This window comes from Cebus imitator, unplaced genomic scaffold (genome assembly GCF_001604975.1).
Source record: "Cebus imitator isolate Cc_AM_T3 unplaced genomic scaffold, Cebus_imitator-1.0 Scaffold136, whole genome shotgun sequence".
NCBI lineage: Eukaryota > Metazoa > Chordata > Mammalia > Primates > Cebidae > Cebus > Cebus imitator.
The window spans coordinates 2,151,352-2,173,452 of NW_016107451.1; the positions used below are offsets into that span (position 1 = coordinate 2,151,352).

At 55.6% G+C, this 22,101-nt stretch overlaps 1 protein-coding gene across 18 annotated transcripts in view; it reads right to left on the bottom strand.

Moving 5' to 3' along the window:
• Nucleotides 1-22,101, bottom strand: part of PTPRF (protein tyrosine phosphatase receptor type F) — a 92,946-nt gene that overhangs the window by 27,234 nt on the left and 43,611 nt on the right. For 8 of the 18 annotated variants that reach the window (XM_017541707.1, XM_017541704.1, XM_017541701.1 and 5 more), the window contains exons 7-13: nt 20,510-20,527; nt 17,541-17,651; nt 13,670-13,681; nt 7,775-8,044; nt 5,250-5,831; nt 4,856-4,992; nt 4,243-4,387 (exon numbers count right to left, since the gene is read on the bottom strand). In XM_017541707.1, the coding sequence (XP_017397196.1) occupies nt 4,243-4,387; nt 4,856-4,992; nt 5,250-5,831; nt 7,775-8,044; nt 13,670-13,681; nt 17,541-17,651; nt 20,510-20,527 (1,275 nt within the window). The remainder of the gene's footprint in view (nt 1-4,242; nt 4,388-4,855; nt 4,993-5,249; nt 5,832-7,774; nt 8,045-13,669; nt 13,682-17,540; nt 17,652-20,509; nt 20,528-22,101) is intronic. The other 10 variants (XM_017541709.1, XM_017541706.2, XM_017541702.1 and 7 more) reach the window with 3 other exon arrangements.

Genomic DNA, 22,101 nt, shown 5'->3' on the forward strand with positions numbered 1-22,101 from the left:
AATGTCTTAGAGTATCAGTGTCTCACACAGACTCACATACGCATAGTGTCACACACCCAGTCTTTCTGTCTCACACACAGCATCGGACACACAGTGTCTCAGAGTTCTGACACAGTTTATCTCACACAAGTTCTCTCCCACACACACACCATCTCACACAAAACATACACGATAGCAGATACACACAAGCACATGGCCAGCCCACTGCCACCTGCACACACAGCCTCATATGGAGAACTGCTCCGTCTGCTGTGCCTGCAGTCCTGCTATTCTGAGGAGGAGTGGCCCCAGTGGCCCTTTTGGCATAAGGCAGCCTTCCCCTGTGCCTGCCTGGACACAGCCTCTTTGCCAGAGCCACAGGTAACCACTGACTGGAGGCCAGACATGAATGCCAATGGCCTCATGTGGAGAAGTACCACCCACCAAAAGAGGTGCTCTCATTCAACAGGTTCCTTGGGAATTAGAAGGCAGGCATGTGTCGCCTTGTGCCCAGTGACACTTCCAGACTCCACCCCCACCGAGGACTCTGCTGCAATGCACAGGTTTCCTCTTCAAGTTCTGTCACCACCCTCTGCCATGGGGACTTCAGCAGGTCCTTGACCCACTGGCACCAGAGCCCCCTCATCTCCAGGGCTTTTTCCTCCCCCACACAGCTGTGGTCATGCCCTGGAGGCCGCCAGTACTGGGGGTGGCCCTCCTTCCAGAATCATGGACTCGCCGGCACCATCCCCTTGTCCCAGCTCAGTCACTTACTCAAGGCCGGAGCACTGTGCCTGCTCACCAGCTCCTTGGGATGCCTGTCTGTCAACCTTGTCCTTTCCAGCCTCCATGTTCAGCCTCCACAGCCCACCACCTACCACACTCTCAGCAATATCCCAAGCTCCCTCGCCTCCTGATCTTTCCATACTCCTTTCTGGACTGTGCCAAGCCTTAGATGAATCCAACTCTCCCCTGCCTTCACTACAGTGGCACTGGGGCAGGCTGGCACCCTATGCACACATCCCCAGAGGCCTCCTCCTCCAGGACCCTCCATGCTGCCTGTTTCTGCCCCATGCCCAGCTCACTCTGCCACTTTACACAAAACACAGTCTCCCTTCCCCCATGCTCCCCAGATCTCCAGCTCCCTTTGCCTCCCTCCTCTCGGCGCATGGCCACGTCTCCCACTCTGCAGAGAGGACCGAGTTTTCACGGCTTCTCCCTCCAGCTCTTGCTACACCACCCACCCTGCCTGCATCTGCAGCGATTCTCTCCTTTCCACGCACTAGAATGGAGAGTTGAGCCACCCTGTCCAAGGCTAAGCTCTCACACCGCCCACACCGCACCCCTTCTCTCCACCTCCCGAGACTCCACCAGTTACCCTCTTTTCCTCCTATTGACTGTTTCTAATAGCATTTAAATACGCTTGAGATTTCCCCATCTTAAAAGAAAAATCCCAGCCTGGGCGTGGTCGCTCACGCCTGTGATCCCAACACTTTGGGACGCCAAGGCGGAGGGGATCACCTGAGGTCAGGAGTTCAAGACCAGCTTAGCCAACATGGTAAAACCCTGTCTCTACTAAAAATACAAAAATTAGTTGGGTGTGGTGGCAGATGCCTATAGTCCCAGCTACTTGGGAGGCTGAGCAGGAGAATCACCTGAACCTGGGAGGTGGAGGCTGCAGCAAGCTGAGATTGTGCCACTGCACTCCAGCCTGGGAGACAGTGACTTTGTCTCAAACATTAAAAAAAAAAATTCCACCCTCAGCCCCATAGCTCTCTACAGCCACAGTGGTTCCTTCACTCAGAGCTACACTTTCTGGCAATGTCTGGGCTTGCTGCCTCCACTTCCTCATCACCCACAGGCCTCGTGAAACAGCCACCATGCTTCGTGTCCAGGGCCACACGTTGCTCAGTCCAACAGGTACTCCTGACCGCTCAGCAGCAGCATCTCATCTACTTCTTGAAACTTTCTCTCCTTCCAACCTCCAAGTTGCTCCCTTCCCCTTCCCCTGATTTCCTCTCATCTCTAGTCTTTCTTCTCGGGGTCCTACAGCTCGAGCCCAGCCCTGGATTCCCACAGCCTGCCGAGCACTGCCATGTGGATGGCACATGCATCTTGAAGTTGGGTATCTGACACCAGCTGTATTCTTCACACCTGCTTCTGCCCCATTTCCTATCCTATGCCAGCACCATTCTCCTCCCTGGTCAATACACCAGAAACAAGATTTATCTCCACTTCCCTCCCCCGGGGCCCCCGTTTGTAACCCATCACCAAGTCTGACCAGTCAGCATCCCTGATAGTTCTCAGATCCACTGCCATCGCCTCACCTGGGCCACCATCTCTGTCCATTCTCACAGAGCAGCCAGAGTCGGCCTTCCTGCCTACCCTGTGTCGCCAAGGCCCTGACTGCCATACCTCTGGCAGCCACACTGGCCTGCTCCTTGCCCCGTGACCATAGCCACATGCCTTGTAGCTGGAGGGTCTTCAGGCCTGCAGACTCTACCTGAGGCCTGTGTGCTCCCTGCTCCTGTTCACTTACAAGTTGGCTCCCAGCCTTCCTTCAGGCCTCGGAGAAGTGTCACCTCCCCAAGGCAGCCCTCTTTGACCCCTCAGACAAAAGGAGGTCTCATCATTTCTCCACCCCGTCTCTTCCATCCCACTTTACACAAATGTCACTATAAGCTCATTTGCAGGCCGGGTGACGTGGCTGACACCTACAGTCCCAGCACTTTGGGAGGCTGAGGCAGGCGGCTCACCTGAGGTCAGGAGTTAGAGACCAGCCTGGCCAACATGGCAAAACTTCACCTTTACTAAAAATACAAAAATTAGTCAGGTGTGGTGGTGCTCACCTGGAATCCCAGCTACTTGGGAGGCTGAGATAGGAGAATCACTTGAACCCAGGAGGTGGAAGTTACAGTGAGCCAAGATGGTGCCATTGTACCCTAGCCTGGGTGACAAGAGTGAAACTCTGTCTCAAATAAATAAATAAAATTAAATGATAAAATAAAATTAAAAAGTTCATTTGAGTAATTATAGGTGTAATGTCGTCTGCCCTGCTGGACTGTGAGATCCCCATGGGCAAAGAGCCATGTGTCTGGTCATGCTGCCAGCCCTGTACTGTGCATGGGGTCTGGCCCCCACCAGGAGCACAGCAGGTGCTTCTGGAATGAATCCATTAACACGAGGACACACAGAGACTCTTGACATCACTGGTACATGCACATGGTCCCACATCGTAAGGACCACTTCAGACACTGCCACATTCATGGTCATCACATGGCCACATCAGATGTGGTCACCATCTCAACCCCACAATGCTACCCAGCCATAGTCACAAGAGTCTCACATAGCAGCTGACTGTGGCTGCGTGCTGCCCAGCAGCAACCACACACGCACTCAGTCAAACACACACTCAGTCTACCATCTGGGGGGCTACAGAGACCCACAAACACGGTCAAAGGGTCAGGCCACAAAGTCACCCACAAAGACAAGGGTCCTGCCCAAGATCCACTGATGCGCGTGTAAACAGGTGCTACATGGCCAGGTGGTCAGGTACAGTCACATTCACACACACACACATGCACACACTCACTCACTCACTCACTCACGGGCAGTGCCACCAACACAGCTGCAGCATCGGAGTCTTACATACGAAGAACACGGTAACACACAACACCAGAGTCATCACACAGACAGCCTTGCAGACAGTCTCCTGCATGGACACATGGTCGCAATGCACATGTGAGCAGCCTGGGTCACACAGCTGCATTCTCAGACCTGTCCCCGAGTGCAGTTAGCTCAGGTGATCACATGGCTCCCAGGTAACTTTCATTGGGGGTATGAGGAAGGGAATGTGGGTGATGGGGAGATGAGATGCAGGGCCATGGGGATGAGAAACAGTCGCCAAAGCAGGTCTGGGATGTGGCAGACCCACCGAGGATGGCCCATCAGATAGTATGACCAGCACAGAGTGGGGACGGAGATGAGGCACAGACACAGAACTTACCTGGGCAGCGTGTGGGGGATGGGCGGGAAGAGGGGCAGGAGGCTGGGCAGGGAGCAAGAAGGGCAGCAGCCGCCTGGACTGGACAGACTGGGAGGCACTTACCTGGCCCTTTCCCGAGGTCCAGGCTCAGAGCCCAGGCCAGAGTCCAGTTTGGGGCCCAGCAGACCTGACCATCCCACCCATCTGGTCAAGAGGAAAGTAAGTGTGTGTGTGTCCCAGCCCAGGTGTAACAGGCAGTGGACTCGGGAGACACTTACTGGACTGTGCTGTGCGGGCCTCAATGGTGGGGGTGAAGACGCCCACCCCCATATCCGAGCGTGCAGCCAGCTGGAAGTGGTAGAGTGTGTCGGGCTTCAGGTCTTCTAGTGTGTAGGAGGAGGTCGGGTCAAAGGTCACCTTGTGCTGGAAGAGCAGGGAGCACTCACTGACAGCTCTGAGCTTAAAAATCACTCAGAGGTTATTCCCCAACATGGGCTGCAATGTGACACCTCTGGACCCACCATGGCTCCAGGACCGGCTCCACACCATAAGCCCACACCAAGGAACTCAGGGCTAAGCCCATGCCTCACAGACCACATGGGTACAGGAGTCACTTGGGACACATGGCTTCTGGAGAAACTTTAGGGCGCTGCCAGTCATGCGAGCCACAGAGCCTAGGAAACCCAAGGCAGACCCTGGGAACTTTGCCCCTAGCACTGGGTAACAATGACTCCAGAATCGCACAAGCTGCGTGGGCCCTGGTACTCGTGAGCCACAAAGCATCCAGCAGAAACCTTAGAGGCTGTGCCCACACCAGCCACAGAATCCAGAGAACATCGTCCTGGGTTAAGCCGGTCGCAGAAGCCCCTGTGTTCCCTGCCTGCTGCACACCTGTTGGTCTTCGTCCTCTGCCGCCCAGTACACCAGCTCGTACATGATGATCCGCTCCTGAGGGGGCAGCAGCCACGAGAGTTGGATCCTGGTGTCCGACTCAACCTCAGCCTGGAAGTCCGCGGGCTGGGCAGGCACTGCAACACCACACACCAGGCAGGTCAGCCTCATCTGCGTGAGTTCAGGGGTGCCTAGGGACGACGGGGCCCAGGAAGGCAGGCCCTAACCTCGCACCCTTATCCTACATCCCAAATGACTACACATCTATGGAATATGGCGCCTTGGTCCTCCCAAGGGCCCCCAACCTCATAGCCGAGGGCGGAGGAGAGGCACCACCACAATCTCAGTCTACTCCCTCTGCCATCGGCTGCCCAGCCAGCATGCCCCCACCTACCTCCCTGCTGTGTCTTGACCTGGATGGTGGGGCTGGGAGGGCCGTCGCCCACGGCGGTGAAGGCAAGCACACGCAGGCTATAGGTGATGCCAGGCAGCAGGCTGCCCACGGTTGTGAGGAGCCCCGCATCAGTGTTGTGCTTGTGCCAGGCACTCGGGGGGCGGCGGGAGTCCGGAGTATAGTAAACACGGTATCCTCGCACCAGGCCATTGGGCTCCTCGGGAGGCTCCCACTGCACCAGCATGGTGCTGGCGCTCAGCATGCGTGCCTGTACGCGGCGCGGTGGGCTGGAGGGCGCCTGTTCTCCTGTGCGTGCCCGTACTGCCTCGCTGGGCGGCCCTCGCCCGATGCTGTTCACCGCCAGCACGCGGAAGGCATATTCTGAGAAAGGGCTGAGGCCACCGATGCTGTATCGGGTGGTGGCCACACCATCCACCTCCTGGAAGGGGCCCTCTGTGCCCGCTGCGCGGTACTGGATACCATAGTAGGACACGGGCTCCGAGTTCCCAGAGTCCCAGGTCAGGGTGACGCTGGTGGCAGTTGTCTCTGTCACCACAAGATCAATTGGAGGCTTCGGCAGAGCTGGGGAGAAAGTGGAAGGCTAAAGGCTGCCTGAGGTCAAGATCCTCAGGAACCAACTCTATATTTGGGGATTATCCACAACACCTGGTGGGGGGGTCCCCCGGAGTGTAGTTCATACACACAGCCTACCTTGAAAAATGGCCGGAAAAGCTTATGGTGACCTCTGAAGGCACAAGTGGGGGAAGGTAGCCAGGCCCGTCAGTGCCCCCTGGGCCTTCGGTCATTGAGTATGTACACATATCAATGGGACTCACTGGAGCCTCACATCAGCACACGACTCATCTAACAAATAGACTCGGAGGTGACATGGCCCTTGCAGTCCCATGCAGATGAAAGGCACCCAGACTGGGTAGCAGATATCTGTCTCTGCAGGTCACCTGAGCCCACCTGGTAGAGCGTCTGTGTAATAGGCAGGGAAAACGGAGGTATTTCCTAAGGGACTAGCTCTGAGTTTTAGGAAGAGTGATAGGGATGCTGGCCCACAGACCCTGTGGCTTGGCTGAAATTTAAGTGGAAAGGTTCCGAGTCCACAATCACTCAACAAATAATGAACAAGCACTCACTCAATGCCAGACACTGCACTGGGGCTGGGGCTACAATGCCACAGTCGCATCCCTGCTCTCACAGAGTTTATACCTCAGTATGACAGACAATAAACGAGTCGGTCGTACTCATGATTCTGGCATGTGCAAGGACAGCAGGAATTAGGGTGCTGAGGTGAAGTAAAATCCAGGGAATCTCCTTGGATGGGGTGATGAGGGAAGGAAAGCATCAATGAGCTGAGGCCTGGAGGGGTACATGGAGCCAGTGACAGAAGGCGCTGGGCAAGGAGCAAGGGAAACTGGAAGCAGCGTGCGTCTGCACAGCTGGTGCATGACAGGGTGGGAGGCCAGGGGCCCTGGGAGACCCAGTAAGGACCCTGATCTGCGTCCTAAAACCAACGGGAAGCCACTGGACAGCGTTTCTCCCTTTCCTAACAGGGAGTGACATGATCCTGAATTACAGTTTTTGAAGATCACTCAAGTTGCAAAATAGATCATGGATCAGAGGCTGTTGAGAATTCAAGCAGGGAGACCAGGAAGGAATCTTTTTTTGGTTTTCGATAGGGTCTTGCCTCTGTCATTCAAGCTGGAGTGCAGTGGTGTGATCATGGCTTACTGCATCACTGCAGCCTCAACCTCACGGTCTCAAGTGATCCCCCTGTCTCAGCCTCCCAAGTAAGTGAGACCACAGGTGTGTGCCATCAAGCCTAGCTATTTTTTTTTTTTTTTTTTTGGGTAGAGATGGGTCTCACTATGTTACTCGGACTGGTCTCAAATTTCTGAGCTTTGTCTCCCAAAGTGCTAGGATTATAGGAGTAAGCCACTCGCCTGGCCAGAATCTGTTATATATATGCAACATATGTGTAATGTATGTTTGCCTGTTCCCCTCGGTCAGAGACAACCCATTTCCCCCTACTATTTTACCACATCCTTCTTGTTGGGAGGCTATTAAACCTGAAGGTCTGGTGCTACGTAGTGGTTAGGAGGGTAAGCTATGGATCTAGACCACATTGGGTTTAATTCCCTGCTCTATCATTTATTTTTGTGTGGCCCTAGGCAAGTGATATACCCTCTGTGCCTCAGTTCTCTCATTTGAAAAATGGAAATAATAAGAGCACCTATCTCCCAGGGTAACATATTAAAAAACAAAATAAACTGTGTTTGCTAGCACGACGTCTGCCCGAGGAACTCAATATGCCTTAACTATTATCATTAAGGCGGCTAATAATGGAAACCCATTCCTCCCTCTAAGGGCTGGAGGACCCCAGGGCAGGGACACCCAGGAAAGGGTAAGAATTCCTCAGCCATGCCTGTGCTCATGGCAGCCAGCTCAGGTTCACCTGCCACCAGGACCTCCCGGATGACAGGGAGGGCACTGGTCACAGCACCTGCCACACTCACCTTTCACTGTGACCTGGGCTGTGGCCTCAATCATGCCCAGTGAGGAGATGGCCACACAGGTGTAGTTGGCAGAGCGGACGACATTGCTGAGCTCCAGGACATTGCGGCCAACTGGCATCTCATCCTCCTTGGTGAGTTCTTCGGCCCCCATCATCCACTTCACATAGGGCATGGGCGCACCCACTGCCACGCATGTCAGGTTCACGCTGCCGCCTGGCATCACCTCTTGGCTGCTGGGAGGGATGGAGAAACGAGGAGCCACACGGCGCACTGCAGGAGGAGGGAGAGAGGCACTCACAGGCCGGGCAGGACATGCGGCTGCATGGAAGGGCAGGGGCCCGTCATCCATGAAGCCCCTCTGGGCAGAGCTAAACCCACACTCAGAGACAGGAGGGGTGGCACCGCCAGACCCCAGCTCACCATCAACTCCTACCCCACCCACTCCAGCCTAGAAGTGGCTCCCACATTGAGGGACTGTCTGGAACACAATGAGAGATCTTGCAACCAAGCTCCCAATTTATAGCCTAGGAAGCTGAGGCCCAGGAAGGTCTTGTCTGCCCAGGGTCACACAGGGACTCAGTAGAAGCCAGGCCTGGTCAGGACCACAACCCAGGTTGTCCTCTATGGCTCATCTCTGCCTCCTCCTTCCTGGCTGGGGCACCAGGGAGAGAAACCAGGCCCTAGGGTGGAGGGTCCTCAGAGCATGGCTGGGCGAGGCAGAAGGTCAGTCCAGAGGGACACAGCCATCTGCTGTGGAGTCACTGCCTCCCCCCTCCAGGCCATGGCCTAATGGGAAGAAATAAGGGAAGTGGACGGGCCACCTGCCCGGGTCTCAGCCATGCTCAGGGCACAACCTGGGAACCCAAGCAAAGGGGCTGCCTTTAGGAGGGCTGGGCAGGGGCAGGGGCAGGGGTCAGGGCAGGCCAGGGACGTGGTCCGCGGGCAGGATGGGCATGACGATGGCAGTAACATGATGAGGGCGCCGAACAGACGGCTTCCTGTGCCAACAAACAAGGGTCTCAAGGGGAGGAGGGGTGGCTGTGCCTGGCCACAGCCTCCAGCCTTGCACTCCCCTGGCTAGAAGCCGTTCTGAGCTTCTCAGTCCAGGGTACAGACTCAAACTACCCCCCTGAAGTTGTAAGCGAGGCACAGATGCAGGCGCATGCAGAGGGAAGGGAGGTGACAAGACCCAGCCGTGGACAGGCATGCCTGGCATGCAGATGGGCCATGCAGCTGGTGAGCAGAGGCCAGGGTGTGTCCTACACGGGCACTCTCACACGCAGGGCTGGAGGAGGCAGGCAGTAGGCTAGTCAGTACCTGAGAGCGCTGCTGAGAGCACTGGTCTCTGAGGATCCTCACTAGGGAGCCCAGACATGCAAAGACCCCACAGCATCACATCGGGAGCACCTCCACTATAAGTACCAGACTATGCGGCTCGCACAGCCCCAAATCACAGAACCAGGGCCAGAAGCAACTGCAGAGACCACCTGGTCCAATGTCTGACCTCACTGTACAGGGGTCAAAACTGAGGCCCAGAGATGAGACATTCAGCAAGTCACTAGGTCCTGTCGGCGGGGTGGTCTAAAACACTTTTCAAATCCGTGTATTTCTCTCCAGACACACAGGCAACTGCCACTACCGAAGTCCAAGCCACCATTGTCCTTCCCTGGGTTGCTGCAATGGGTTTTGCCTTGGTGGTCCTGCCTCGTCCCCTGCCTCAATTCCTGCTCATGGGCCCTCCACAAACAGCTGGTGCAAATCTGATACCACTCCCTGTTTAACAAGCTCCTGCATGGCTCCCAGTGACTCCTCGGCCCAGCCTACGAGCCCCTACCTAACTTAGCACTGCTTCGACTCCTTCCACAGCCTGCCTTACTTCGGCGCTGCAGACAGAACCCAAACACTGCCCGCCCCCGAGTAGGCCAGGCCTGACTGACCGGTGCTTGTGGGCTGGATCTGTGCCCCAAGGTCACCTAGGGCATGAGAGTGTCTTGTAGACATTCAGGGTTCTGCCTTCTCCGCAAATCAATCAGCATCCCCATTTTCTTTAGGGAGCCACTTCTACCCCCATTCTTGGTACATGGGGTGTGTGACCGACATCTGACTGTGGAGAAACAGCCTTTGGACTTCTGCAGAAACTATTAGAAAAGCGGCCTTCTCTCTACTGAGGTAGCTAAGCTTAGAGCAGCTGGGGATTGCTTCTTCCAACACACAGGAAAAGCTGCTTGAGAACAAAGATGTTGGCAGACGAGAGGAGAGCTCAGAGACAAAGACAGACAAATGCCTGGTCAACCTATTTAAGTCCCTGGATCTCACCCTGCCCAACACCGAGGCTACTACATTTTTCAGGTTTGTAACACAAGAGTTCCTTGTTTTGCTTATACTGGCATAAGTGGGTTTCTGTCATCTGTTCTAGTGCCAGGAGTCTCCACCAATGATGACAGCATGGCACAGTCACAGTTCTTATGGCAGAACAGGTGGATCCTGGGGCATGGCTGGCAAGTGTCTCATGGCAACAGAGGACTCTCTGAGCATGCTCCCTAAATGGTCCAAGGTTAGAGCAGGAGGCTCAGCCAGGACAACCACCCAGCCTGGCAGTGTGTGCCCTCCCTTTGCTCTGGGGATGGGCCTCAGGGACGGGCACAGGCAGGTAGGTCTCCCTGCAGTTCAGGTTCAGGCCTGCCATGGAAGGGGGCTGGGGGCAGCACAGAGAAGCAAGCAGCCTTAATGAACCAAATCTCTCCTGTCATCCTGGCCAGTGGGTGCCCCATCTCCTTCTCTTCATGGGAAGGGAAGCTATTCTTAAGCACCTACTAGGTACAGAAGGTTTCCATGCTGTAGATGCTATCGTCACCCATTCATAGTCAAGGGAACTAATTTAAAACCAAGCCACACATAGTAGGAATTGGTCTGTGTGATGAAAAACTTTTGAGCCCTGGCTGACAGGCCTGAAAAAAAAAAAAAGACCCAGAAACTCTTTATTGAGGGGCAGAAGCATCAGAATTAGCAGAGGCTGGCAGGGGAGGAAGCTACTCCAGCAGGCAGAAGGATGGCGCTTAGACAGCCTGTGCCAGGGGAGAGGTCATGACTGCAGGCTTTACCCTAGTGGAATCCTGGGGCCTAATCAGGTCGTTGGATACCAGGACAAAGAGCCCCAGCAGAAGGAAGTAGGTCTTTGGCCAATAAACTCTGGGCACCAACCTAGAAACCTGACTGGACTTTACCCCTAAAGAGTCCCTGGAGGGCAGGGTCTTCAGGCCAAAAGGCAGAGCTCATGCATCAGCCCTGGAGATGAGGCCAATGCCCTGAGCCACGCCTTCTAAAGCCTCCAACTCCTGACGCTATCAGGAAATTGAGGCGCTTCAGGAACACAGAACAGTTGTGTTTATTTTTTTCCCTCTTAGATGCGGGTGGCAGGGAGAACTCCAGGGGCTAGGGATGAGTGTGAGAGGTCAACAGTGGTCTTTAGGGCCATCTGCAATGCCAGGCAAGGACCTCAGGGCCAGAGGCTCCTGGGTGCACCACCTTCACTCTCACAAGGACCCTGGGCTTCAGCCATGCAGACACCTCCCTGCAGCTGAGACATTTTCCATGTGAGGGAGGTCAGGGTATGCCTATAGAGGAAGAGCAGGGGAAACAGAGGCAAGGGACAACCTCCTGGGATCCCAAGTGCCAATGGCGCCTTGCATCCTAGACCTGCCCAGACAGCCACCCCCATGCCAATAGGCAGGAGTGCCTGGCGTCTCACTGCAGCAGCCCCAACCATCCTCCGCCCACTGCTGCAGGCACAGGCCTCCGAAAAGGAGCAGGCCTCACCCTGGACAGTCTATTGACAGAAGCAACAGCAGGGAAGGAAAAACTAGAGCTGGGAAAAATGCACTTAGGGTCTAATCTTAGGCTCCAACAATGCCGGTCTATTACTGTTCCCCGTGCATCCTTAGTACTGACATTTTATAGACAATTTCCAAAACAGGGCCCTGCCATTTCTGGATTATATTTCAGCTGTAACTTTTAAGTCTAATTATTTGCACTGACAACCCCCTATAATAGGGCGGTGCGGCGCCCAGAGGCATCAGCATTCAGTGGAGTGACAGCCTAATCGCAGGGGGAGGCAGCCCCGCAATCTGCATTCACTCGGGGAAATTTCTCTGATGAAAATAACACAACATTAAGGAGGGGATGAGGGGCAGGATCCACTGTATCAAGATAAAATAACTCTTTAATAAATAACCTTGTGGCTGCCGCAGAGCAGTAATTAAATGCCGGCATACCCGGCACACAGTTTTAAGTAAAGCTGAAAAAATGTAAGATGCAATTATCAGCACCAAACAAATTATGAGCCCGGCAAATCCCCCCAGAATACTTAGCAACTCCTTTCTGCCTTCCTGCTAAATATTTGTGCATGTGCTCATTTTTGGTGGGACCACAGGGTGGGGTGGGGTGGGGGAAGGGTGGGCACGAGGGACCAGGAGGGTGGAGGAAGGGGCATGGTAGGAGCCGCTGTGGGCCAGGGGCTGTCTCTGCTGATGACTGTTTTCAGAAGACCCTGGCGGATCTGCCCGGTCAGCAAAATGGTATAACGAATGCCCTAGAGCTCAGGAGTGCATAGGATGGATGCTCAGGGCTGATATCTGAGTCGAGGCTGCAGCCCTCCTCTCGACTGGCTCCCTCACCCTCACAGAGGAAACTTGAGCCACAGAGGATGTGGCAGAGGGAACCAGGATGGCCTGGGTCTGCTCCCTGGCACTCAGGCTGTCCTACATTTCTGCCCTGAACCCCCAAAGCCCAGTGGATAGGCGAGTCTCCTCTGACCACACAGGCCATGTGATAGATGAATGACCACTAGCCCCTGCTGCCAACCCCAGCATCAGCGGTGGAGGTCTGGCTCCAAGGGTGGGGCTGAAGACCAAGCTCCAAACAGGTCTGCTCTGGAACGGGCTCAAGGACAGTCTCCAGGAAACCCTTCCCAACCAGTGGTCAAGGGCCACCTGTAGGCTCCTACATAGACCTTGCTAAGTTGCAGTTGACCATTTAGTCACTCCAGGTAGAGGCAACCTGAGTCTGAATGCAAAGTACCAAGCTAAGGAATGTCAGTTAGCTGGCTGGTGGGCTAAATAAATTCCACCCTCAGACAGACACGGGAGCTAGCTGGAAGCTTGGGCAGAGGGGCCTGGGGCAGGTAGGAGGATCTTAATTTGGATCTGGCTGGAGAAGGAAAAGACAACCTTATGGGAGACTTCCTCAGTGTGCCAAGATGACGCTACTCACCCTGTGCCATGGACACCAAGCTCCCTGAGGCAGACCAAGGCTGGCTGCCCCACTGAGCCCTGATGGAGGACCTGAGGGCCTCAAGGATAGGGTAGACACTGCAGGACTTTTGACCTGTGCCACAGGATATTGGAGGACAGCCTACTCTAGCCTCTTCCCTTCGTGTTCCAGTGGTTTCGGCTGAGCCTGGGTCTCTAGGAGAGGCGGGTGGTGAAAGGTCCCACAGGTGCACAGAAACCACTACAGCTCTTACACCTCTCTGACCACAGCCCCCCACAACCATCCCTGAGCACCACCTGGATCAGACAGCTGGCCTGGCCTGGGTGCAAAGGTGGGGTGCAGTGTCATGCCATGCAGCATGCCCGACCCACCACCCTTGCTGGAGAGCCAGGCTAAGGGGACATGCACATACATAGTGCACCAGGGACTCAAGCAGCAGGAACATGCAGGTCAGGGGGCTGCCCACCCACCCCTGGTCCTGCCTGCCCGCCGGCCCAAACAAGACACTGGCGGGCAGGCACGGCTGCATCGAGCCTGAGGGAGTTGACCGAGCCCGCTGGGCCCTACTGACGGGCACGTCCCATCGACGGGCGAACTGTAGATGGATAAGAAGTGAAAAGGACCAACCTTCTCGCTGATCTGAGAGATGAGAGTTTGGGTTGATGGCAGAGTGCGATGAAGATGAGGAGGGAATAAAAAAAAGACAAGGAGAAACACAGAGAGAGTAAAAACAGGCCAACCTTCATCTGCCCACACAGCATGGAGGCGAGACAAGACTCTTGTGCCCCCTCGCGCACACACATGCACACGGGAGCACACGAACCACATCGCTCACAAAAGACTCAGGACTCATGGAGGACATGGTGGACAGGGCTGAGGCCTGCCAGCAGGTGCCAGGAGGGCTGAGAGTGGGGCCGGGGTGGGTGGAAATGGGGCACAGGCAGGCCCCCATGCCTCACACACACCCCACAGCTCAGACAAACCCTGTGGACTGAGCTCTGGGGTTAAGGCCCACCCAGCCCCCAAACCTGCCAAGGTACACGAGCCACTAGAGCCTGGCCACCTTGGGGAAGGCCCCACCAATACACACACCACCAGCGTGAGGAGCACGTCTGGGCACCTGTGGGGAGAAAGGCACTGTTCCTGTTTTAGACAGGGGTGACCCTGCAGCCAGGTCCCTGGAGAGAAGGGGGAAGGCTGGTAGCCCTGGCACAGGTAGGCCAGGCTCTGATGAGGGCAGGGCTCCACCCTGGCCCCAGCAGCTGTACACCCAGAGAGCTGTGGATGGAAGGAGAGAATGAGTCACTCAGGGAGAGAGTTAGGTGGTGACGGAGAAAGGCGCTGGCCCACCCAGCATGCCTGGGCCTGCCAGACCGTGGGTGGAGCTGCGGGCAACTGTGAACAAAGTCAGATGTAACTGGATGACACATCCCCCCCACAGCGCTATCCGGATGGCCACAGAGGCTACTGACTAGCAAGTGCTTCCTGCGTGCCTGGCACCACGTCGGGTTTCATGCGTACTGTCTCATCAAATGTAGCAGCCGCATGGCCTTGGAGAGACACTGGGAGCCCTGAGAGTTTGGGGGACAGAAGGGATATGTGAGGTAGACATTGAAGCTAAATCTGATGAGGAGATGAAACCTTGGAGCCCGTGGACACAGGAGAAGAGCGTCAGATGGGTGAAGACAATGACAACGGGAGGCTACCAGTATTTCCCTCAGGTGACATGTGGCAATGCTAGTTTTGACCGAGGGGTGCTACTGGCATCTAGAGAGCTAGAGATGCTGCTAAACATCCTACAAGGCACAAGATGGCTCCTTGCAACTAAGAATCATCCAGCTCAAAATGCCAACAGTGCTGAGGCGGCTGAGAAGCCCAGGGCCAGGGCCCATGCCAACCTGGCTGAGGCTCAGGAGCCTGCCTTGGGAGGAAACCTCAAAGCTGCTCTGCTGGGAGATGGTCGGGGTGCAGGCCAGCAAGCAGGCTAGCACTGAGGGCTCCTCTATGGCCATCCACCCACAAGTAGAGCTCAGGATGCAGAGCTGGTGGTCAGCCCAGCACAGGCTGTCCCCAGGCGCTGGGGCTGAAGGGCCCCTACTACTGCGGAGGGCAGAAGGCAGGGGCTTTGCCAGGTATGAGACGAGGAGGGGTGGGGGCACCAGAGGCAAGGGACCCAGGGAGCAGGGCCTTTCAGGTGTACAGAAGTCCTGTCCTTATGACAGTAGGGCCTATCCTGGAACTATGGGGCAGGCTGCTCTTGGCAAAGCAGGGTAGGTGTAGATTCTGATAGGGTCTAGATATGAGGCAGGTCCTGGGGAGAGCTTAGAACTGGTCCTGAGACTTCAGGGCCCATAGGAACGTTGTATGTGTCTGTGATAGAGACAAGAGAAGTCAGAGGTTTGGCTGTTCTAGAGTCCCTGGCAAGTGAGCCTGGAACTAAGGGAACCCCTGTGTTTCCTACCAAAAGGCATGTGAAGATGGAGCCAGGAGAGTAGATTCGGGAAGAGCTGGTAGGGGTAGGGGATGGGCCATGGCAGGAGCCAGTCAGGGCCCTGCCTGAGTCTACCACGTGTAAACAGGGAGCCCCACAGACAGGGATGCTCCAAGGGGCTGCACATAAGAGCTCCCTGGGCAGTGCCCGAGCTGCCAGCCACAGCAGTGAGCTCAGCTCATCTCCAAACAGACCCACTGTTCTGCCTCCAGAGCTAGGGCCACTGTAACAGTGACTTCAGAGAATGCTGCCTAGCCAAGAGAACAATTCAGGGGTCCATCTACGTCTGGGCGTTCTCCTGCCTCATGTTGCCTCCTGTAGCTCTGCCCTAGGAAATGTGCCCAAAGGTCACGCCATTGCAGCTGGCTTGGGTTGACAGTGGCTCTGGCTGGGCCCCTCCTCTTCCTGGTGCAGCCGCATGCAGATAAAGGCTTCCTTGCTGAGGCCTTGAACTGCCACACTCTCGACCTTACAGTCTTGGGGGCAGAGCTCTAGAGAGCACAGCATTTGGGATAGTCAGGATGGGAGGAGGCAGGTCTTTGAGAAGGCTCATTCCAGCTGCTCCTCTGTTGGAGTGGACTTGACAGCCCCCGTGCCTGCCAGATACTCTGCATGGGGCAAGGTGGGGTGAAGGCTATGGCATTTACAACTCCACTCCTCTGGGCCATCTGGGAAGTTTTTGGGCTCCTGTTCCGGAAGACAGCTGAGCTGACCTGGGGCCTGAGCCTTGATGAGCAAGACACCTGACAGTAAGCGAGGGAACCTCCCACCCATGCCCCTGAACCCCATGAAGCATCATTATAGTCTTTGAGGGAAAATTTGCCCACCATGAATAGCTCCTCTACAGCTCAACTGGTCACCAAATGGGCTGGCACTCTGTGGCTTCTCCAGAACCACCCTCTCCCCTGACAGATAGCAACCGCTTGTTTTGGTTGACAGCCTAATTCTCTCTGCTCTGAGTAAGCAAGTCTGACCACATGGCCCCAGAGTGGGACAGGGAACCGTCGTCACTCATCGAGTATACTGGGTGGCGAGTCAGACAACAGCCCTCAGGAAGCTGTGCTAAGCGTGTGGCGTGATGGAATCATCACTGCAAGGAGCCACGTCCACCTTCCTTTACACATCCCCTGGGTGGAGACAGTTTAACTTTCAATGACATCCACCTGTGCAGGAGGGCTAAGTGAGGGAACAGTGTGAGGGTAGAAGGGCTCCCAGGACCCCTCCTGGGCATGTGTATGCTAGATCCAGTGTGTTCTCAGGAAAGGGCAAGGTGGCCAACTTTAGTCACCCTTAGGCTGTGAGCATAGCAGAGACTGGAAAAACCCAAACAGTCCCAGGCCCCTCTCTGCTGGGTACTTGGACTTCCGGAAAGCACACTGTCCACTCGATCCCAGCAAGGAATACCTAGAACACAGCAGGTGCTCACCCGAGGCAACATAACCATGGGGGCTCACAGCTGAACAAAAGAGGTCCTCCAGGAAGGCCCCAGGCAGACCTGGCCAGAGGATAGGCTCCCTTGGCCCGGTCCATTCCTGAGGCCTGACTTCCCCAAAGCCCACAGCCAGGGTGGTTCTGCAGCCCACCATGCTGTGGCAGGCAGGAGGACATACTGAAGGAAAGCCAGGCCAGGCGTGCATGCATTTACACACAGGTAAGTGTGCCTGTGTGCGCACACACACGCATATACACCAAGAAGTCTGCTTAGAAGGCTCCAAATTCCCATGAGGCTCTGGGCCCATGCGGCGGGACCTACAAGAGATACAAATGCTCCCAAGAGTGGCTGCTTCCCCATGGGCCTGCAGGGAAGGAAGGCAAAGTAGTGGCAGACACCAGGAGCTTGCCCAGTGGGAGCTGCTGCTGCTATCGCCGCTGCAGAAAGCAGGAGGGAGGAAAAACTGGACGTACGGCAGTCCCTTGCGTGTCTGCACCAAGGGCTCTGGGCAGCAAGCCCGGCAGGTGCAACACAGCTCTGCGGTGACAGGGGCCAGGTACTGCCTGAGTCCTTACCTCGCACATACAGGTTCGCAGGGGCCGAGTAACGTGTGCCTGCCGAGTTGGTCGCCACACACTCGTACTTGCCTTGGTCGGATTCCTCACTGCTCTCTATCTGCAAGGCACCTGCAGGGACATGAAGCAAGAGCTCAGGCATGGCCCATGTTGAGTGTGGCCTGGAACACGGGGAGGGGTCTTGACAGCACCTATGGCTGATGTTGACCAGATGTCAAAGCTCTTCCAAGCCACACCCTGGCAGCCGTGCTGCTTCCAGAAAGCTCTTGCTGATAAGCCCAGTGGCCTCCTGGCTAGAACCAAGGGCTGTGCTTTGGAGCACAATCCCATGTTCCCCACAAAGTCCAGCAAGACCTGTCTTTGCTCTGCCAGGGACCGTATCCCAACCCCCTGCTCCACTCAGTTTCCACCACACTCCTGCCAGTCAGTACTGGAGCCTGTTTCCCAATCAACGTCCCCGTTAGTGTTCCCGGCCCTACAGCCCCGCTAGACCCGTCAGAGCCAGGTGTGTGAGCAGACTGCAGAACAGCAGGCCTGGGATTCACAAGCACGTCATGCGCTCATCAGGCTGGAGCTTGAGAATGTGCCGCCCACCAGAAAGGAATGGGCTTGCCCTAGGGGTCTGGTGCCCAGCAGTCTCTGCTCCCAGCACCATCTTCCCCTCCCACTCTACCCCCTCCCCGCCAGCCCCACCCATTCCGGCTCCTCTCCTCAGCCTGCTCCTGCTAAAGTGCTTCGACCCACCACGGCTCCTGCATAATTCAGGAGGCTAATGGAGGCTGGAGCTCCCACTCGGGCCAGTGCCCTGAGGGGCTGCTCTGGCCGCAGACGGACAGACAGGAGCCAGGATTGTGGTGGGCAGCAAAAGGACCCTCACAGAGAGTGGAGGAATCTTGGGCTTGAAGCCAGTTCTGACAGGTCCAGGTGGGGGAGGCCAAGGCAGAGTGGCAGGGATGGGGAGGACCCACTCAACTTGGCCATCCCCTGGCCCCATCAATAAACACTTGAAAAAACTGCTTGCGAAAGCACACTGGGCAAGCTGTCTGTGACAGAAATACCCCCGAGCACAGGCAGCACACCCCTCCCTGGAACAATCCAACAGACAATTACACCCACACAGGACAGTCCAACAGTTAAGAACCCCCACAGGACACAGTCTGACAAAACCACCTCCTGCACAGAACAGCCAGCCTGACCTGACAGCCCCTACCTTCCCAGGGCCCAGGCTGATGGACCATCACACCCACACAGGACATGGACAGAACCTGCCGGACCCCCCGCCTGGACTGGACAGGAGACAGAGGAAGAGTTCCAAGTCATGCTCTCATGGCTGGGGCCCACCCAGGGCCTGACCTATAGTCCCTTCACTGCCTGACGTCCCTCTTCCACCATCTAACCCAGGGCAGCAGGAGGGGCTGGGAGCTAGAGGTGAAGGAAGATGGGAGGCCACCAATGCACGACCAGCCTGCCTCTGCGGTGCTGGCCTCAGCCCTCCCCCTGAGGTGCCAGGGAACATCAGGGCCCAGTGCACATGCCAAATACCCAGCTCCTCCAAGAGGAGGTAGCCCTGACGGGTACCCAACAGGTCATGCTTATGGGATGGATGGACGCTGTTACAGAAACTGCTCATTTAAGCAGATGGGGTTCAGGCCCCTGACTGGGAGAAGCTGCCCTAAGGTCAGCTCAGTGAGGCAGGGGGGTGTGGGTGGGGTGGGGGAGATTTGGTGGCTAGTGCCATAGACTTGGAGCAGAAAGTGGTGCCTGGGTGAAATTTTTGACCCAGAAAACAGGAGGTTCCTCTGCAACAAGAGCCTAAGAGTGGTCGGGAGACCTAACAAAGACCGGGTGCCTATTTGCATACAGAATCCCCCAAATCTGGAACCAACACCAGGACCAGCAGCCGGGACAGGAAAGAGTCAGCACAGGCTGAGTGGATGGGCAGGTGGATTGGAGGGCTGCCAGGTGAAGCGAGAGCCAGCCTCAGGGTGATGGGCAAGATACCACCCAGGGAGGGAGCTGCTCTTTCCTGAGACCATCCTGGTCCTGAGCACTGAAGGTCTAGATGTGCCCACAGAATAACACTGAAAGAACTGGGGAGAAAATGATGTGAATAGACAAGCCACCGTTTTTACAGGTGTCTGCTCTGCGCCAGACACTACACATCCTCCTTCCCTCTAATTCTCATGACCCTGTGCGGCAGGTGGCCGTGCCCCAACTTAAAGAGGAAACACACTTCTGAGAGATGAACTGAGTTTCTGAAGATCACAAAGGTGGTAAGTCAGACTTGAACCCGGATCTTCCTGAGTCCAAAATCTCTGCTTTTAACTTGCGGGCTGCAGGGCCCTGCTTCGTGGAGGCAGCCCAGCGGGGAGTCTGAGCGGAGAGGTCAGGTGATGGAGTTACACATGAGCCTGTTTACCTCCCTGTTGTCATCCCAGCACCTACACAGAAGTCTTAAGTGAATGTTCCCCCTAATCCTTGCCTGCTGAAGGGATGGTCCTCATTCTACTACATTACAGAGCCAGGATATTAAAGGGAAAGTCAAGTAGTAATTAAGGTCCCCTCAAAAGAGGAGACTCAAGAGAAAAGGCAGGGCTTAGTCTTGCCTAACCTCACGGGAAGCTTTTCTGTCTACGGAAGCCTGGGGACAGGCTAAGCTTCACGGTGGGAGCTGATGGGGTCCCTTCTGTGGGGATGGCCTGGAAGGCCTGAGCAGCAGGGCTTGCCGTCCAGGGCGGGGCTCGGCGAGTATCTCCACAATTCAGACTTGGCGATGGATGAGTCCACAGGAGGGAATGACTGAGAGTGGATGTGTGTGGTGGCCGGTGGTGTTGGGGGGCTGGAGCTGGAGATGAGGAGGCTGAAGAGGTTGGGATGGGGATGGGGAGGTGACAGACTGGACGGGATGGAGTGGAGGTGACGGCAGTGGCAAGGCGTGGTGTGGCGAGAGGCACGGACAGCATTCTTACCTCTGATTGGTGAACCACCTGGCGAGGTAATTTGAATGCAAATAAGATCAGAGAGAAGCATTAGTACAAAAGGAAGGAAAGCCACACAAAGCCAAATCAGGTAAAATAAAACATAAGAAAGGGCCTTAAATACATGGAGAAATTGAGGCCTGAGTTAGGCCGACGCGGATGATGTGTGAGCAAGCGCCAGGCAGAGCCAGGCTGAGTGTGGGTGAAGCTGTGTCTCAGGTCACTGGCTCTGCTCTGAGGACGAGGAGGGGGTGCAGTGGTGCTGGGGCTGATGGGAATCAGGGAGGTGAGTCAGGACTCCTTCGGACCCCACTGGCTGGGGCCAATGGAGGGGGAAGGTAAACAAAAGAGGTAGCAACCCCACCCCACAGGGCCACCCAGATCCCATCAGTGGTAAGATTCCAAAACAAAGCACTTACCAAAACAGAGCCTGGTGTTAAGGCAGAAGGACAGAGGCTGAAGGGAGGGCTTGCCCATGGGCTACTAGCACACTGGGCCTTCCACAACACGCAGCCAAGCCCAGCAGAACGGGCAGTAGGGCAGCAAAGTCACAGCCCAGGGACGGACTCCCTAGAACGCCCACTCAATCCTGCTAAAAACTGGGGGACTACTGAGCTTCCCTCCTTCGGCCTGGCTGGCAAGAGGCAGAGACCAGTGCCCACCCTTTGCCTGTTCAGCACCTTATAACCCTGAGGGTTGGTAACCCAGAAGGCCAGGTGCTCACCTTCCACATACAGGCCTATTACGGGGTCTGGGCAGGTTTCGTCCCCAACAGGTACCTTCTCCGAGGCTCAAGCCCCACTGTGCAACCAATGCCTCCCCCAGAGGAGTAAGCAGCCCATAGGCGGGCCCAGGTCCAGCTCTATCCACCCTGCCCCGCTGCCCTCTTCCTGCCCACATCCAGGGATTGGGAAGTGTGCAGAAAAACCAACACCAATCCCTGTCTCGTGGGACTTGATAACAGCACCTAGAGGAATTCTTCATCTTTAAGTTCAAATGAGAAAACAGGCTGAGAGACATTCAGGGAATTGCCCAAAGCCCAAGGTCATACCAGCCTGTAAGTGAAGTGGAAGGACCTGACCAGGTCCATCTAACTTATAGCCTGCCCACAGGATGAGGCTGTCAGTCCTGCAGATGCAGAGGCAGGGGACAGGGCATAGGCTGGGACCTGGGAAAGAGGGTTACTTGAGAAGAATCTGCACAGTGATTCTCCAAGTGTGATCCCGGGACCTCCTGAGACCTTTCCAGGAGGTCCACAAGGTCAAAACTATTTTTATAATATTCAGAAATTATTTGCTTTACGCACTGTCTTTCTCTCATGAGTTTTTCAGAGGCTACATGACACATGCGATCACAATTGGCCAAATGCAGAAGTAGCTAGGAAAATCCAGCTGCCTTCTATAAAGCCCCAAATTGAAGAGATTTGTGATAAGGGTAAAACAATGTCCTTGGTAAATTTTTTGTTTTAGAAAATATAATTATTTTTGGCCGGGCGCGGTGGCTCACGCCTGTAATCCCAGCACTTTGGGAGGCCGAGGCGGGTGGATCACGAGGTCAAGAGATCGAGACCATCCTGGTCAACA